Source organism: Theobroma cacao, chromosome 7 (genome assembly GCF_053813885.1).
Source record: "Theobroma cacao isolate CCN51 chromosome 7, ASM5381388v1, whole genome shotgun sequence".
Taxonomy (NCBI): domain Eukaryota; kingdom Viridiplantae; phylum Streptophyta; class Magnoliopsida; order Malvales; family Malvaceae; genus Theobroma; species Theobroma cacao.
Window position 1 is genome coordinate 11,029,320 of NC_142645.1, and position 17,885 is coordinate 11,047,204.

Genomic DNA, 17,885 nt, shown 5'->3' on the forward strand with positions numbered 1-17,885 from the left:
TACAGTTAACATGAATAATTTCAAACCTTTTCAAGAAATATTGTTTAACTTTTCTAAAAATCTTCTAAAATCGACACGTAATTAAGCTTGGAGTTTTCTTTTATATATATATATATATATATATATATATATGATGAATAAATTTATGTAAAAATTAAAAAATACTCAAAAAGGAATAAAAAGAAGAAAAAGGTGTTATTAGAAACCAAGCACAAAGCCCAAAAGAGGGAGCCCAAGCCCAACGAGGAAAAGGGGGGGCTCACGCTGAGACTCTCAAACGCACTGCCTTCGGCGTCTCATCAAAATGCAAAGAGGACATATCGTCCTGGGCCTGCCTCGTTCGAGTGAAAGTTCCCAAAATCTTCATCTGTTTCTTTCTCTCGCTGCCCCGCTCTCTCTCTCTAGCTCAGGTAAGCTCTGCGCCGTTCCCTTTCATCTTCAGTAAGATCGGCCTCCATGTAGATCCTTTTACATTTCTTGTTTTGATCTTAGATCCTGTTTTCATTTCATTTTTCTTTCTTCCTTGGTATAGATAATATGATTCAGTTTTAAATAAATCATTGCAGTTATATAATTCTTTTTATATTTCTGGGTATTGATTATGGAATATACATATTTATATAGCTGTTGCCATCCGTAGATCCGAAACTAATAACTAAAACCTCAACGAAACGAAGCTTTTAAATCCGAACTAAGATCACACTTTTTGTTATTTTCTTGCATTTTCTCACAAACCGAACAGAAGGTAAGGGGAATTTTATCTGATCCCAAAATTTGTTTTTGGTTTTTGCGGAGCACCAAATCAAAGTTTTCAAAAAAAGAACTTTAATTTTTGTTTTTTGTTTTTTTTGCAGGAAATTTTGTGTAAAATTGAGATCTGGAATATGGGTTTTCTGGTAACGACCCTAATTTTTGCCGTGATTGGGATAATTGCATCGATTTGTACCAGAATCTGCTGTAATAGAGGTCCCTCTGCTAATCTGTAAGTGCCCTATTAAGGATTTTTCTTCTTTTTTAGAATTTAAATTGCTCTTTTTTAGTAAGATTTTTTGGATTTTAAAGTACATATGCTAAAAATTGCAGCCTTTTCACAATCTCGGTTTAATATTTTCTTAATTAAGTTTAAAGGTGTTCTGATTGGTATACAAAAATGAAATATGCTTTAATTTGGTATGGTAAGTAGGGCTGTTAGATAGAATAGTTAGCGTTGTGAACCAATGCTGAATTCTTTGTGTTGGGGTTGCTTACTGTGAACTGGAATGAATCTTATAACCTCTCATTGCATTGGGTAACAGATCAATGGTTTAGCTTAACTGATCTGCTGGGATTTTCATTATGTAGTACTATGTTTTGATATACTATGGCCTGGTTTGTCATCTAGATACTAGGCAACTTTCTTATGTTTGATTAACTCTTGCCAATAAGTGTAATGCCTCTTTTGATTTTCCTTGTTCTCATCGGAAAACCGTTTTCCTTGTCTTCTTATGCAGGTTCCACTTAACATTAGTCATTACAGCAACAGCCTGTTGTTGGATGATGTAAGTTATATGCTTGCTTTACATCTTTTCTTTCTTCAGTAGTAGCTATATTTTTTAAATACATGCTGTTCATAAAGTAAGTATCAACATGAAATCTTAAATGCATTATGATTATTAACATTGGACTTCATTTGGCCATGTTGTCATTCCAAAGTTTTGGTTAAGATGAACGTTGTAATGCCAGTGCTTTTTCTTCCTCACATTCTGCAATGAAAAATTTCTTTTCTTCATGGTATATATTTTAATTCTAATTTTGCATAGTGACTTATGCTAAATTTGAATGGCTTTGCAAAAGCCTAATTTTAAGGTGTTTATAAAGAAGTTGTCATAAAACTCTGAATGAAATGTCTTGTTTAGCTTGTTCAATAGGTTTTCAAGCTATGAATTCACTGATAGGACACCTTGTTAAAGGTTGAGCTCGTTAAGTACCTTGACCTGTTATGCCTTATGCTACCAATTTGTGAGAGTTTGATGGTTGCTATGATTGTAGAAATATAGATTTGGAATAAGGTGGATTCATAGGTTATGGTGGTACATGATAAAGTTTTTAATTTATCATTTAAAAGAACACTAAATATGTTTACTCTTCTGCCTTTGGCACTCTCGGATTTGATAACCTAATATTCATTGTTTAAGAATATACTCTTGTCTCCATCTTGGATGCTTGTATACTATCCATACTCACATTGTCCTGCATTCACTGCATGGATATGCATCTTTGTCCAGTGATTCGAAGGATATTAATCTTTGTAGTCACTTTTATGTAGATCTCTTATTTAATAAGTAAACATATCTTATTTCATTGTCTTTCTGGTTTGTAATGTTAATTCTTTTGCTTTGCTAGGTGGGCAATTGTATATCTTGCGCAAATGAAACCGCTCATTGTCCCCATTTTGAATGAAGGAGAGTGAAGTTCTTTACACAAAATCTTTTTGAGGATTATCTTAGACTGTGGATTGGCCACTGAGTAATATTTGAATTTAGTTGTCATGGATGATTCAGTGTCTTCTCATGTTGATTCTGTATATAATCCGCATTCGAGCATGGACTTTGAATTGGTATTGTGTTGGCACTTGATGTTAGCAGTCTCATTTGTTGTATTATCCTTTATTCAGTTTTAATAAGAATTAGTGTTGTTCTATCAAACATTATGTAATTTCAAAAAATAATTGCAAAAAAGGATTACATTTCTCTCCAATTACTATTGTCATCGTTTGTCCTTTTTATTTTCCTCTTTGTTTTTTGGATTGGCAGCTTCGAACCTAGCATATTTGTAGCAAGAGTAAGTTGAATGGGAAATAGTAATGTCCTTCATTTATTGTATCCAACATTACCGTGAGTAGGCATATTTTGTTTGTAATGATACTTTGAAGAACTCTCTTATGGTTAATCTTTGGCTTGATTGGAAAAGCAGTTGATTATAGCAACTCTTTGTTACCATTGCCATGCAAAATTCAAACAGTTAAGAGCATTTACAAACCAATGCACCAACTCTTGAAGGCCTTTGCCCCTTGGTCATCAGTATGCGAACAACATTTTCTTCATGGTATATATTTTAAATCTAATTTTGCATAGTGACTTGTGCTAAATTTGAATGGCTTTCAAGGTATGAATTCACTGAATAAGACACCTTTGTTAAAGGCTAAGCTCTTTTAAGCACCTTGATGTTGTACCTTATGTTATCAATTTGAAAGTGTTTGATGGTTGCTAAGTTATCAATTTGTAGTGTCTAATATTTATATTTTATCATTTAATCACATAGTGTCATTTTATACAAAAATGTAAAAATAAAAATTATATATTTTTTTTTAAAAAAATTTTAAATTATAATTATATGAATATATAAAAATATTTTTAAAATTCATCTTTTAAATTTATTTATTAATAAAATGATAATATTTGATTTACTGACAATACATTGCATTAACTATAAAACGCATATATTTTAATTTTTAATTTTTGTATTCAAATCATATTTGCACATTTTAATTCATATTCGGTCTTCACTTCAAATTTTATTTAGATGAGAAAGGAGCTTGCTCATCATTATTGTAAAATTGGACTGTGACCCCAATAAACTAAAAGAGTGAGTCAATTCTATTCCATTAGTAAAATTATACAATTAGTCCATAAATTCTATTAAAGTGATGGATTTAATTATTATACAATAAATTATAAAAATTGAATTTTTATGGTTTTCGAAATTGACAATGTCAATCTAATCATTAACGGTATTAAATTTTTTTCGTTATTAATATTGATATAATATTTGACTGTATTGACGTGGTGTTGAATTTAATGACATGCATTGAATTTGATAATGTGGTATCCAATAATGATGCCCCAATTATTGTCTAAGGACATAATCATTGCATCATCTTAGATGTCACATTAATACAGTCAAATATTATATCAACATAAATAGTAAAAAAAATTTAATATTATTAATAATTAGATTGATATTGTCAATTTCAAAAATTCAATTTTTACAAATTACTATACGTGATTAAATCCAACACTTTGACAGAATATAGAAATTAATTGCATACTTTCACTTATTTCATTCTAAGGTCTAAAAAATTTTAGACTAAAATACCTTACCTATTTTAGAAACTTCCAAACTTAGACGTATAAATATTTACTTTTCTTATCATTTTTTTCTAAATTTCCTCAACCCACCACAAAAGGGCGACTACGACAACGACTGTGGCTCTAAGGCTAAATCCGAAGCTCCTCGACCAAATCCAATTGAGAAAACGTCGAATTTGGCATTTTTCAGTGAGATTCAGTCGTAGGAAGTGTCAATTGTGCTCCCTAAAGTCTAGATTCAGCCACATCTTTGATGACGGACCAATGTAGAAGAAACGAAAAGATAAAAAATTATAATTATAATTATAATTATATATTGTTAAAATTTAATATTTTAAATTTATAAATTAAACTAAAATTATGAGTATTTAAATTATAAATAAAATCTTAATATTTTTGAAAATGTTAATGTTTAAATTATAAGTAAAATATTAATATTTTAAAATTAAATAAAATAACCATATTAAATATTTAAATTATAAATTAGTAACAAATATATATATATATAAAGTATTATAATGGTTATCACCTATTATACCTTATCTGGTCAAGGAAAAGTAAGAATAAAGCAAAAAGGCTATATATGTATATGTAATAATCCATCATTAAAACAGGAAAATATGCTGTCAAAAATTATCAAATTCAAAATAACATGATTGACGCTAAACTAAAAGGAAAAAAAAAAAAACCACTAACATTGATAATTAGGACAACCACAAAGATTGAGACAATTTATACAAATGTTCTCCATTGGACTTGGATTTAGATGCTCCATCTTCTTCTATAGTTGGTATCAAAACATATAAAATCTTTACAATATTTATATATTTATAATTAAATATATTTTTTATTCATATTAATACTGAGCAAAAAAATTAAAAATAAAAATCTCATGAGCATTCATGACAATAAACAGATGTATTTTAGGACTAATAACAACCGGTTGAGTCACGACTTTAGTTACTCGTTACCCTGTTTAACCTCCTGTTTGACTTTGAAAGCATTGAATAAAACGATTCTTTTTCTACAATAGAAAACCCCATTATGATTTCCAACAGAAACTCCAATTCCACAGTGAGCATGTCAATGTAAATTTGTTTCTCGTATTTGGGTTTGTTTTGTTTTTTCAAGCAGATCCTTTATTTTTCTTGGTTTTGGACTTTGCACACCAACTGTTCGAGGATTTGGCTCAAAAAAGCAGTGTCTTTTTATATTACTTGAGAATGAAAACAAGATCCATATTAAGGTTGTCATCTTCAACAATTTCATGTAAAAAGTCTGATTCTATGTTTGTTTCAGTGAGGCAGATATCAACTGGAGGAAAGAGGCCAAAGAAGAAAATATACCACAGAGACTATCAACTTGACAAAGTCATGGACTTGCAAAAGAAACCATCTTTAATTCTGCAGTTGAAGTCCATTATCCAATCCCAAAACCAACAATGCCTCCTTCTGCGCGACCTTGAAAAGGAAGTTGGGTTTGTGGCAAAGTGGAACTTCATGTCAATCATTGAGAAGTACCCTTCAATATTCCATGCTGGTGGTGGTAGTGGAAAACAACTCCCTTTTGTTACGCTCACTCGAAAAGCCGAAAAGATTGCAAGTGAAGAGCGTGAAGCAAGGGTTTTAATGGAATCTATTTTGGTCAAGAATCTGAGGAAGTTGTTAATGCTGTCCATTGATTGTAGGGTGCCATTGGAAAAGGTTGAATTCTTCGGAAGTGAACTTGGTTTGCCTAAGGATTTTAAGAAGTCGTTGATTTGGAAGTATCCTGAATATTTTTCAATAAAAGATGTCAATGGTAGAGCTTATCTTAACTTGGAGAACTGGGATTCTTCGCTGGCAGTGACTGCTCGTGAGGAGAGATTCGCACGTGAAGGGGTGTTGGCATCAGCTGGGGGTCTAAAGAAGGTTAGGATCATGAAAGATGGTAACTATCTAGGTCCATTTGCATTTAAAATGTGTTTTGCTGCTGGTTTTAGACCGAATAAGAGTTATCTTGAGGAGCTTCAGAGGTGGCAGAAAATGGAATTCCCTTCTCCATACTTGAATGCGAGGAGATTTGATGTTGCTGATCCGAAAGCTCGGAAAAGAGTGGTGGCTGTGCTTCATGAACTCCTCAGTTTGACTATGGAGAAGCGGATGACATCTGCACAGTTGGATGCATTTCATTCAGAGTACCTGTTACCCTCTAAATTAGTGCTCTGTTTGATAAAGCATCATGGTATCTTTTACATTACAAATAAAGGTACGAGGAGCACAGTTTTCCTTAAAGAAGCTTATGATGGTACAAGATTGGTAGATAAATGTCCTATGTTGATGTTTAATGATAAGTTTGTTACACTTAGTGGTAGAAATGAGATCAGTTCATTTAACAGTGTGAATTCTTCACAAGTTGTTACATGAAATTTGTGGCTCCATTAACAATAATGAAAAAGGGTTACTGACAAAGTTGTTCATGTGAAATGTTGTGCATAAAATGAAGCTTCCAAACAATTCTACTCCCAATATGTTTCAGTCTCCACTTAATATTTCATCTTACTGAAACATCTACTAGTGTCATGCCTATATAATGATTTCAAACATTTGCCAATCCACAGAGAATGGATTATTTTTCTTATTTGTTCATTCTTTATTTTGTTTGAACATGGCCAAGGACTGGTATATATATAGAGTAATAACAAAATGCCTCCATAGGATTTCTTGATGTACTTAACTTCTTTGCTTTGGAATTTATGATACTATGTATGATTGGGTATTCATTTCATACAGATGTTGAGCTAAATTTTGTATGATTGGGTAATGAAAATTCCATGATTTTGGAAAATAGCTATACCTCTTCCCAAAAGCTAACCAAATGAAGGAGAAAAATATTATTAAGAACAGAGGGCATATCAATTATTTTATTTAGCTGTTATTTTTTGACTTATTTTTTTTATAAAAAGACTTTTTGACTCTTTTGGAATTAAATTAAATAAAAATTTGATTAGTGAATGCAATATATATTTTTATTTACTTTTTGAAAGAAAGGAATAAATAAAAGTCCAAAGAGGCGGCCAGCCCCTGTAGAAAAGGGAAAAACCAAGTAAACAATCTTTTCTCTGCATTGGCGCTTCTGTCTCTCTCAGGTTGGCTCTGTCTTTTCCCTTTCTCTCCGATTACTTTCTTTCTCTGTTTTTTCTTTTTAATGAGATTTTTGTTGATGATTTTTCTGATTATTATCTGATACAGATTGCTGCTATTTTTTGTTAAAAAAATTAATAAAATTATAGAAAAGAAGCAACATCCAAACGAAGCTAATTGATTCATCTTTAGCATACTCCAACTCTTGATTATATTTGCTCTATTAATAGGCACTTGACAAGTCCTAACAACTGTCAACTTATTGGCTATTTAGAGTTGCAGGAATTACGCAGCGTGTTGATTAAAGCATGGCCAAGCACCATCCTGATTTGATCATGTGCCGGAAACAACCAGGTATTGCCATTGGACGACTTTGTGAGAAATGTGATGGAAAGTGTGTAATCTGTGATTCTTTAGTGCGTCCTTGCACGCTTGTGCGGGTTTGTGATGAATGCAACTATGGGTCATTTCAGGGGAGGTGTGTTGTCTGCGGAGGACTGGGGATATCTGATGCATACTACTGCAAAGAGTGTACACAGCTGGAGAAAGATCGGGATGGTTGTCCCAAAATCGTCAATCTGGGGAGTGCCAAAACAGACTTGTTCTATGAACGTAAGAAGTATGGTTTCAAGAAAAGATGATTGCTTGATATTTTACCTTCAGTGATTCTCTTTTGCCCCAGCTTTTGTATTTGGAAATAATAGATTTAAAAATGTTGGATTCATTGTTAAGACTTTGGTTTCTGGATTTGTTGTTGTTCAATATGTTTTCTCAGGAACTGTAAATTAACTGTATAACAGGCCTGATTTGCATTTACAGCTTACTGTATGCTTATGGATTTCTATTTGTGCCTTTTGCTAGGTACATGTGCAAGCTTATTGGATCTTGGATTTTACAATATGAAGTAACTCTCTTTATTTTTATAAGCTTCGCCCCTTGCTCAAGATTTGGACCTAATACCTTTTAATAGAAAATCTTAAGTTCTAATTGTTGGGATATTTTCTTCAGGACATGTCAGTGCTATTTGTAAGATATGTCAACATTATTCTTTAATATTTATGTTATTCCTAGGGTCACTTTGGATTCAGCAACCTGTTCAGTACTTCTATCCTATTAGTGATCAATTTGTCTGCTGGATGGAATCCAAATGAATTTATTTGATTACTAGGGTAGCTTTGCTTTCTGTAATCTGTTCGGTTCTTCAATCTGGTGCTTTCCTGTTGATTAAGTTTGTCTCGTGAACAGAATGTAAAGGAGATGTTGATTGATTAGTGGTTAAGGTGAAGGTGGGTGTGGACTTTCAAGTATTTTGTCTTTTGTGTATGGGTTGATTAGAGTTTGACATTTATTAAGTATTTTACTAGTGAAATGTTTTGAATTTTACAGCTTTTATGGCACAATGTGAAAAAGCTGGTTATGTTGGGTGAAGATGCTTTCCACCATGCAAGTTTTTTCTGATGGGCTTGCCATTGATTATCCATTGTATATGGAGGAACCACTTTACTGGGAAACAATGGGATTGCCAAAGTGATTGCTGTTACAATTGACGGAGAAAAAGGAGAAGCACTTGGTGATGAACCTGTAAAGAATTATGGTAAATGGCCCTTCACACAGGTTTATGGGATTCAGTTGTCTTTTTAATGCATCAAACCTCAATGAAGTTTGTTTCTGTTTAATTTGGAAATTTTTCATAGTTTTCTGCAGTATTAATTTTGATGTGGCCCATTAATCTGCTCAGGAACCTGCTTCTTTCACGTTTTCTGCACTCAACCTAGCAATGCATTTTCATGGTTGACTATCCTTTTTGATCCTTTTTTACTGTAATTACCTCTAAAACAAGATAAGAAGGCCTACTATATGTTTGCAAGTTTGTGGCACGTATATGAGCTCTTGTTGATAAACTCGTGAATCTGGAGTGTTGTTTTCCATTGTTAGTAAGCATCTTTCAGTTCACCTCTCCACCCTATCCCACTATTGCCCCTTCAGATTTATTTGGCTGGCTCTCTAATCAACAATATCAGTGATTTTTTTGAGATGGTACCTTCAAACCTTGATATGGCTTCAAAATATAGGTCAATGCTATATTCAGTAGAATTTATTTGCTGGTTTGGACAAGCATTTTTCTATTAAGCAGTGCATTAATGTTGATCCTGGTTGCATATTCTTATTGACCGAACATCCTTCTCTAAATGGTTTCTGCACATAATTTTCCTGCATTTACTGGTTCCAATGACATGAGGTCAAACGTTATACAGTGTGAAATATGAAAGGTTGGGTTGTCAATGGGGCTGCTCAACCTCTCATTTGGGTGATTTGGGCTGCTAAGACTGCCCATCCTTGTCAGTGGATGTTGTGGGTGGGGGTTCTTGGAGGTGGCCTCGCAAAGCTTCTAGAGATCTATGATTCCTCTCCATTGCAAGGAATCATTGATGCCAATGCTTTCTGTCATGCCGCCACTATTCTCCTTACCTGCATATTGTGGAGTTTATTAGGTACGATGCAAAGTTTTGAACTTCCAATATCCTTAAGAAGACCAAGTAGCCCCCTGGAAGATTGATGCTGTAAGAAGACTGTGTTTATTAACTGGTATAAGGTTTTTATTTTGTTTGTTCTTGTTATGCTTCAGAAATGAAGGATATTTGCTTCGCTGGGATTCTGAGTTGGTTGAAACTTGGAACTCATTTAGATGCTGGAATTGGATTTTGCAATGGAAGTTAAAGTTATAAGATGGAAATAATTCGATTCTCTTGTGGATTCAAACCATTATGTTTGAACAATTATATGCTATATGTTTTCAAACTGTTATGAGCATTCATCTGGACTGGTGGTGGTGGCTTGATCAAAGAAAGCTAACCTTGTGGACTTTATATCAGATAAAGATAAAAGTCATGAACTGTGTAACTAGGTTAAATTATTGAAAGGGTACTGTCTATTTGTTATCATAAGTTCACCTTTGTTTAATTCATTGAAATTATTCATATATATATATATATTATCTATAGGAATAATTTGAAGAAGTGAAATGTGAAAATTTTGGTTGTCATGAGATGTGCAATTGTCACTGAGTATACATTTTCAACTCAACAGATATTTTGATTAAATGGAAGAAAATTGGTATTTATAAACCTTAGATCCATCTCGTTACTGAATGATGTGAGATTTTATAGCATTTTACTTTACTGTTCTTTTCACCTATAGAGTCTCAGTGAAGAATTAGATAGATTTTGATAGCACTTACCAAAAACTTATATTAAAAAGACATGCCTATCAGATGAAAATTAGAAGCTTACGACTTATCATGAGATTTGACATTATATAGTTTAAAAAAATGTAAGGGAAAAAGATTAAAAAAAATTCAGTATATTTAGATAAAATATTTAAATTTTATTAACTAAGATTATAATAAAGTTATCAAATCCGACCTAAATAATAACATTGCATCAATAAGTTCGAGACTTGGCGTGCAAGATCTTTAATTCATGAATGCTGCTATATAAAAAGGGAAATTCAAAAGGAAAGTTTTTAAAAGTCCAAAAGATATTTTTAGAAACCAGGCCTAAAGCCCAAGAGCCAGAGCTCAAGCCCAAAATAGAAACAAGGAAAAACCCTAGCTAATGCCCCTCACACTCCCACTCTCAAACGCACTGCCTTTTGCAGCTCAGCGACTATAAATAAGGCATATCCTCCTTTGTGTGCCTCTTATTCGAGAGAGAGTCATCAAAATCGACATCTCCTTCTCTCGCCGCCTCTCCTCTCTCTCTCTCTCTTACAGGTAAGCTCTGCTCCTTTTCCTTTCGTTTCTGTTAAGATCTGTCTTGATTTAGATCCTCTTTTCCATTACTTGTTCTAATCCTAGGTCCTGTTTTCATTCCATTTTCCTTTCGTCCATTTTATAGATGAATATGATTCAAATCATTGCTGTTATCTATTTATTTATTTTTATAATTTTCTGGGTATTGATTATGGAATACGGAATATCTACACACAATTGTAGCTAATATGATTTCAGATCTCGAAAATTTCATTTGTTTTAGCGGATGATTTCTGGGTTTTTGATATTAGGCGTGTTTATATGTTGCTGTGTTTTCTATTTGGAAGTTTAAGAATTTGTTTCTGTTGGCAGGTTTTGATTCTTATTTATAGTTGGGGTGTATTTTAAAGACAAGTCAAGATGGTGAGTTGAATGAATATATTAATCTGTCTTTTTTGTGTGTGTTTTCGTTTAAGTCTTTTCTATGACTGCTCTTGATTTGACTCATGTTCTGTTATATTACAGGTGAAGTTTACAGCTGATGAGCTCCGTCGTATTATGGACTATAAACACAACATCCGTAATATGTCTGTTATTGCCCATGTTGATCACGGTATGCTTTTTTTGTTCATAGCTGTTATTATTATACCTGATGTAGAAGATCAAAGTTGTTGAGTAAATTTCAACTGTGACAGTGATTGCCAATTTATTTGTCTGTTTGTCATGCTTCCGTGAAATTGCTTCATTTTTTAACTTGTGTTAAATTTTTGAAAAGATAGTAATATGAACATGTAGTCTGGATTTAATTGATGTTAGTTTTGTTTAGGTGCAAATTCAGAGCCTGTTTTGTTTATTACTGTGACAGATCTTTACTTTTCAATAATCGTTAGTAGAAGTTATATTGCTGTAGTAAAGTGTAGATTTTGTCGGTGTTAGTTCTGATTGTTTTTCTGATATGCAGGGAAATCAACTCTTACTGATTCTCTTGTCGCTGCTGCTGGAATTATTGCACAAGAAGTTGCTGGTGATGTTCGGATGACAGATACCCGTCAGGATGAGGCTGAGCGTGGTATCACAATTAAGTCAACTGGTATCTCTCTGTACTATGAAATGACTGATGAATCTTTGAAGAACTACAAAGGAGAGAGGCAAGGGAATGAGTACCTCATCAATCTTATTGATTCCCCTGGGCACGTTGACTTTTCGTCTGAGGTCACAGCTGCTCTTCGTATTACTGATGGTGCCCTTGTGGTCGTTGACTGTGTTGAAGGTGTCTGTGTGCAAACAGAGACTGTACTCCGTCAAGCCCTTGGTGAAAGGATCAGGCCTGTCTTGACTGTTAACAAGATGGACAGGTGCTTCCTTGAGCTTCAGGTTGATGGTGAGGAGGCTTACCAGACATTCCAGAGAGTGATTGAAAATGCTAATGTCATCATGGCTACCTATGAAGATCCTCTTCTTGGTGATGTTCAAGTCTACCCTGAGAAAGGAACAGTTGCCTTCTCTGCTGGTTTGCATGGTTGGGCTTTTACACTGACCAACTTTGCTAAGATGTATGCCTCAAAGTTTGGAGTTGATGAGTCGAAAATGATGGAAAGACTTTGGGGTGAGAACTTTTTTGATCCAGCTACCAAGAAGTGGACCAGCAAGAACACTGGCTCTCCTACCTGCAAGCGTGGATTTGTTCAATTTTGTTATGAACCCATCAAGCAGATCATCAACACTTGTATGAATGACCAGAAGGATAAGCTCTGGCCCATGTTGCAAAAACTTGGTGTCACCATGAAGGCTGAAGAGAAGGACTTGATGGGGAAGGCCCTAATGAAGCGTGTAATGCAAACTTGGCTTCCTGCAAGTAATGCTCTCCTGGAAATGATGATCTTTCACCTTCCCTCTCCTGGCAAGGCTCAGAAGTATCGTGTTGAGAACTTGTATGAGGGTCCTCTTGATGATATGTATGCCAATGCTATTAGGAACTGTGATCCTGATGGTCCTCTTATGCTTTATGTTTCAAAGATGATTCCTGCCTCTGATAAGGGCAGGTTCTTTGCTTTTGGTCGTGTCTTCTCTGGCAGAGTCTCAACTGGTTTGAAGGTCAGGATCATGGGTCCCAACTATGTCCCTGGTGAGAAGAAAGACTTGTATGTTAAGAGTGTACAGAGAACTGTTATTTGGATGGGAAAGAGGCAGGAAACTGTGGAGGATGTGCCTTGTGGTAACACAGTTGCTATGGTTGGTTTGGATCAGTTTATTACCAAGAATGCTACTTTGACTAATGAGAAGGAAGTTGATGCCCACCCAATTCGTGCCATGAAGTTCTCTGTCTCTCCTGTTGTTCGTGTTGCTGTTCAGTGCAAGGTCGCATCTGATCTTCCGAAACTTGTTGAAGGGCTGAAGCGTTTGGCAAAGTCTGATCCTATGGTTGTCTGTACCATTGAAGAATCTGGAGAACACATTGTTGCTGGTGCTGGAGAACTTCACCTTGAGATCTGTCTCAAGGATTTGCAAGAAGATTTTATGGGTGGTGCTGAGATCATTAAATCAGACCCTGTTGTGTCATTTCGTGAGACTGTCCTTGAGAGGTCTTGTAGGACTGTGATGAGCAAGTCTCCTAACAAGCACAACCGTCTGTACATGGAAGCACGACCTATGGAGGAAGGGCTTGCTGAGGCCATAGATGATGGACGAATTGGTCCAAGAGATGATCCTAAGGTTCGTTCTAAGATATTGTCTGAGGAGTATGGGTGGGACAAGGATCTTGCTAAGAAGATTTGGTGTTTTGGCCCTGAGACCACTGGTCCAAACATGGTTGTTGATATGTGTAAAGGAGTTCAGTACCTTAATGAAATTAAGGATTCTGTTGTTGCTGGGTTCCAGTGGGCATCAAAGGAAGGAGCATTGGCTGAAGAGAACATGAGAGGTATCTGCTTTGAAGTCTGTGATGTGGTTCTCCATGCTGATGCAATCCATAGAGGTGGTGGTCAGATCATTCCAACTGCTAGGAGGGTTTTCTACGCTTCTCAGCTAACAGCCAAGCCAAGGCTTCTTGAGCCTGTTTACTTGGTGGAGATCCAAGCTCCTGAGCAGGCACTTGGTGGTATTTACAGTGTTCTTAACCAGAAGCGTGGACATGTCTTTGAGGAGATGCAGAGGCCTGGTACCCCACTTTACAACATCAAGGCATACCTTCCCGTTATTGAGTCTTTTGGATTCTCTAGCACTCTGAGGGCTGCAACATCAGGACAGGCATTCCCACAATGTGTGTTTGATCACTGGGATATGATGTCATCAGATCCAATTGAACCAGGGACCCAGGCAGCAACTCTTGTTGCTGATATCCGTAAGAGGAAGGGTTTGAAGGAGCAGATGACCCCACTTTCCGAATTCGAGGACAAGCTGTAAGCTAGAGAATAATGGAGAGGGTATGTTTGTGCGGCAAAATTTCTGCTGCAATTTAGTTTTGTTTTCTGGCTCTTTATATTTTGGTAGTAGTTGCTTCTTGGGTGCTGTCACCCATTTTATCATGTAAGGTCCTTTTTAGATGTTTTTATATAATGACTCGAGAATTGTTCTGTGGTGTTACATTTTTACGTGTTGATTATGTATTGCAATCGACATTGGTTGTGTTCAAGTTATATTTTTGACCTTCATATGTCTACCTTTGTGATTTATTTCGAGATGGTTGATTGTTTTACTGATGCAACAATAGGTAGAATTGGTGCTCTGCCAAAGGATTTAGATCAGTCCTTGAGGCTGGGTGTCCTTATGGTTGTGGTCCATGAGGACCGTGGCCCAGCACCAAGTGCTCTCAGTAACAGCTGGGCTGAGGCGCTGTGGTTTTCTTACGAACGCAATCCAGTGCTCTTTTATGAAGCCCTCCCCTCCCTGGGCTTCTACATGGAGCCAAATATTGGCTTGACTTCCATTCGTTATCTCTTCCAAAATTTGAATGGATATTCTGTGATTGATTCTTTTTATTTTGGATATTTAATAATCGTATAATTAAATTTATATTTAAAAATAATTAAAATAATTTTTTTGTTTATATATATTTATTTATATTATAATTTTTTATAAATTAATATTATAAAAAATATTAAAAATGATGATAAATAATTAAAATAAATAAGATGGATGTTCATTTAGATAATAAATAATTAAAAAATATAAATAATTTATGATTTATTTTTTATACGAAAATCTTATTATATTCTTAGTCAAGTTTGGTTAGGAAAATCTTTAGCTAAAATCAAATCGAATTAACTTTAATAACCAAATTATTAAAAAAATTAAACTAATTAAATCGAAAAAATCGAATTTATTTCGATTCATTCAATTTTTCAGTTCAGCTTGCATTTACACACCTTTAGTTTTGAACAAAAAGCAATGCAAGGGATAATCAGGAGAGTTGTAGGGACAGCAAAGCCAAATGCAAAGCTATGTTCCTGAGGCGAGCTTTTACTAACTAAATCCCTCACTCCTTGTCGTTTGTCATGCTTCAACTGTAGTACAACATTAAAATGTCGTTCTTCACCGGCGTTTTACATCAAGTAATCGGAAAAAGTCTAAAATCTGCAGATTTATGGCTTGTTTTAGATGACCTCGAACAGCTGTCTTTCACTCCTCCCAACGCCGTTTCATCCCTGGATTTCTCAATTCTTCTTCTTCGCCATTTCAGGTCTGCCATCCTCTCTCTTTTCTTTCACTTTAATTCTGTGTTATATTTTATTTATATGATTTTATACTTGACTCAAAATAAATACAAATGATGGAAAACGAAATAATAATTAATTAAAATAACTAAACTTACAACATTGAAGAAGAAAGTTGTGTCGCCTGAAATATTGTAAGATATATAATTTCTTCTTTTTTTTTTTCTTCAATTTATTTCAATTTTAGAGAATTTTTCTTTTAAAAAGATTTTCTTTTCTTGCTTACTGAGAGGTTGAAGATACATTTAATAATAGGATAAATGTTTAATTTGGGGTCAAATTTTTTGAATTTTTGTCAATTTAAGATCAAATATTTCAGTTATAGCAATCAAAGGCCAAATCTTTTTTGTTTTTTATAATTAACGGTTAAGGTAAGAAGTGTTTGACGCATGTAAGACATGTAAATGATATGGACGCTCACTTGTTGTGTAAGATACGAAAGAATAATTTTGTCAAAAAGTCTTTTCTATTAAGTTAAAATGATTCAAATTATGACGTAACATGTAACAACTTTTTCATCATTAGGTGTAATAATTAAAATTTTCAACATGGTATATAACAATTAAATTTTTAATATGATGTATAACAACTATATTTTTTAATATGACGTGCAATAATTAAATTTTCAACATGATGTATAACAATTATATTTTCAACATGACGTGTAATAATTATATTTTTCAACACGAGAATATAACAATTAAATTTTTAACATGACGTGTAATAATTATTTATAAGATAACGTGTAACAACCAAATTTTAAAATATGTTAACTGCCAAGTCATTTGAGCATCTAACCTTTAACAATACTACTTTTAAAATTAGATTTTCGTTAACTCGCACTGCGATATTTAAGAGGCATTCACAAAAATAATGAATGTGGAAGCACAACATGGCTATCTGTGAGTGCAAAATTTTTGGAAATTTCATCACTGATTGTATTTTTTAAATAAATTTTCGTGCTTGTATCATAAGAAAAGGTGAGGGAGTTATAGTTGGGTGATCTCAATCAAGTAAGGGATCTGAAGATGACACTGGTAACTTGGAATACCTAATCTTCACCAAAGTCAAGGAGAAAGAATGTCCTGGTTGAGTAATTTTTTGGCTTAGGGATGAATTGGACTCCATCTAGTTGTTCTGCTACTGATTCCTTGTCAACAGAATGCTGAGGTGCAGTCAATGCTTGCTTAATTGATAACTATGAGAGTTAACTAGGAACAAGAGAGAGCAAGTAGATTGCAGTTGCAGTCTCAATTCGCCATGTTTGTAGGACTTCTTGAGTAGGACGTTTCCAGACAAGAATTTCGCTAGTATTGCAATAGGATTTCAGGTAATAATGGCTAATTAGATATGTTTATTTCAAGGGGTATTAGGGTAGTGACGTCTTGAGTGGCTGCTCTTTTGAGTTTAAGCTCATTGCTCATTCTACCAAATTCTGCTTTAATAGTCATTCTCAAGCTGCTGCACCCGGCAGCTACAGGCCTTGAATGATTGCTGCCAAGTTTTGGCAGCCTTATGACTGCTACAGAATACAGAAAGCAAGGCTGCTGCTGCCAAGTGCTGACATCCTCTGCTGCACAAGGCAGCAGTAAGGCTTACCTGGCTGCATGCTGCCAAGTGCTGGTAATTAGCCTCATCATCATCATTGGGTTTTGAAGAGGACTTGAAGGTTGGAGCTTCATCATCATATTCACTTGCAACCTTTTTAGTCCAGTGGAAGTGTCTTTGAAGGAAAGCAAATTAATAAACCTTTTTATTATAATCTATCACAAAGAATAAAGAAAATCCACAGAAAAAACAATTCCAAGTTTATATATATAATAATTTTTGAGGCACTCTTATATAAGAGGTAGCACTCTCCTAATCATAACTCCCAGGATTCAAACATGAAGTTGTTAATTTCCTAGGGACCAATTTATCAACTATATGCACTTTAATCAGATTCCTAATACTTCCTAACTAATTTAACAATAAATTCAATCACATTGCTCATCCCAAGCTTGATTTAGATCCTTCAACATTAATCCACCACCTTCCTCTGCCGCCACGTCGCAAACTCCGGCCTTGCCTTGCCTCATCTCGCCCGCACCCGCACCCTCCTCGACGCCTTGCTTCTTTCCTCCTTCCTTGCACCCCTTTCTACCCGAATCCCTCAATGCATTACCGCCGGAAG

General features: G+C 34.6%; 3 protein-coding genes and 1 pseudogene across 14 annotated transcripts; all 4 read left to right on the forward strand.

Annotated features, from left to right (window-relative positions):
* Nucleotides 1-274: 274 nt before the first annotated feature.
* Nucleotides 275-2,736, forward strand: LOC108662943 (V-type proton ATPase subunit e1). 2 transcript variants are annotated; one of them, XM_018124942.2, is made up of 4 exons: nucleotides 275-410; nucleotides 855-982; nucleotides 1,491-1,538; nucleotides 2,383-2,736. In XM_018124942.2, exons 2-4 carry the CDS (start codon nucleotides 885-887, stop codon nucleotides 2,447-2,449), a joined length of 213 nt encoding a protein of 70 aa, XP_017980431.2. In that variant the 5' UTR covers nucleotides 275-410; nucleotides 855-884; the 3' UTR covers nucleotides 2,450-2,736. The 2 variants fall into 2 exon arrangements, with proteins under 2 accessions (XP_017980431.2, XP_017980432.2); XM_018124943.2 differs by lacking the exon at nucleotides 275-410 and adding an exon at nucleotides 418-441.
* A 2,254-nt stretch (nucleotides 2,737-4,990) lies between these two features.
* Nucleotides 4,991-6,622, forward strand: LOC18594566 (protein WHAT'S THIS FACTOR 1 homolog, chloroplastic-like). Of its 2 annotated transcripts, XM_007022169.3 has the most exons (2): nucleotides 4,991-5,215; nucleotides 5,427-6,622. In XM_007022169.3, the coding sequence occupies exon 2, from the start codon at nucleotides 5,501-5,503 to the stop codon at nucleotides 6,530-6,532; it is 1,032 nt and encodes a 343-aa protein (XP_007022231.3). In that variant the 5' UTR covers nucleotides 4,991-5,215; nucleotides 5,427-5,500; the 3' UTR covers nucleotides 6,533-6,622. The 2 variants fall into 2 exon arrangements, with proteins under 2 accessions (XP_007022231.3, XP_007022230.3); XM_007022168.3 differs by having other exon boundaries at nucleotides 4,991-6,622.
* A 521-nt stretch (nucleotides 6,623-7,143) lies between these two features.
* On the forward strand, nucleotides 7,144-9,986 carry LOC18594568 (PHD finger-like domain-containing protein 5A pseudogene; annotated as a pseudogene). Of its 9 annotated transcripts, XR_016027501.1 has the most exons (7): nucleotides 7,194-7,254; nucleotides 7,524-7,603; nucleotides 7,723-7,868; nucleotides 8,111-8,535; nucleotides 8,636-8,843; nucleotides 9,505-9,741; nucleotides 9,876-9,986. The product of XR_016027501.1 is annotated as a PHD finger-like domain-containing protein 5A pseudogene, transcript variant X5 (transcript). The 9 variants fall into 9 exon arrangements; XR_001928895.2 differs by having other exon boundaries at nucleotides 9,505-9,986; XR_016027502.1 differs by lacking the exons at nucleotides 9,505-9,741; nucleotides 9,876-9,986 and having other exon boundaries at nucleotides 8,111-8,153; nucleotides 8,495-8,535; nucleotides 8,636-9,047.
* A 917-nt stretch (nucleotides 9,987-10,903) lies between these two features.
* Nucleotides 10,904-14,650, forward strand: LOC18594569 (elongation factor 2). The gene is made up of 4 exons (XM_007022173.3): nucleotides 10,904-11,021; nucleotides 11,373-11,423; nucleotides 11,526-11,613; nucleotides 11,962-14,650. The coding sequence occupies exons 2-4, from the start codon at nucleotides 11,421-11,423 to the stop codon at nucleotides 14,400-14,402; spliced, it is 2,532 nt and encodes an 843-aa protein (XP_007022235.1). The 5' UTR covers nucleotides 10,904-11,021; nucleotides 11,373-11,420; the 3' UTR covers nucleotides 14,403-14,650.
* The last annotated feature ends 3,235 nt before the right edge of the window (nucleotides 14,651-17,885 follow it).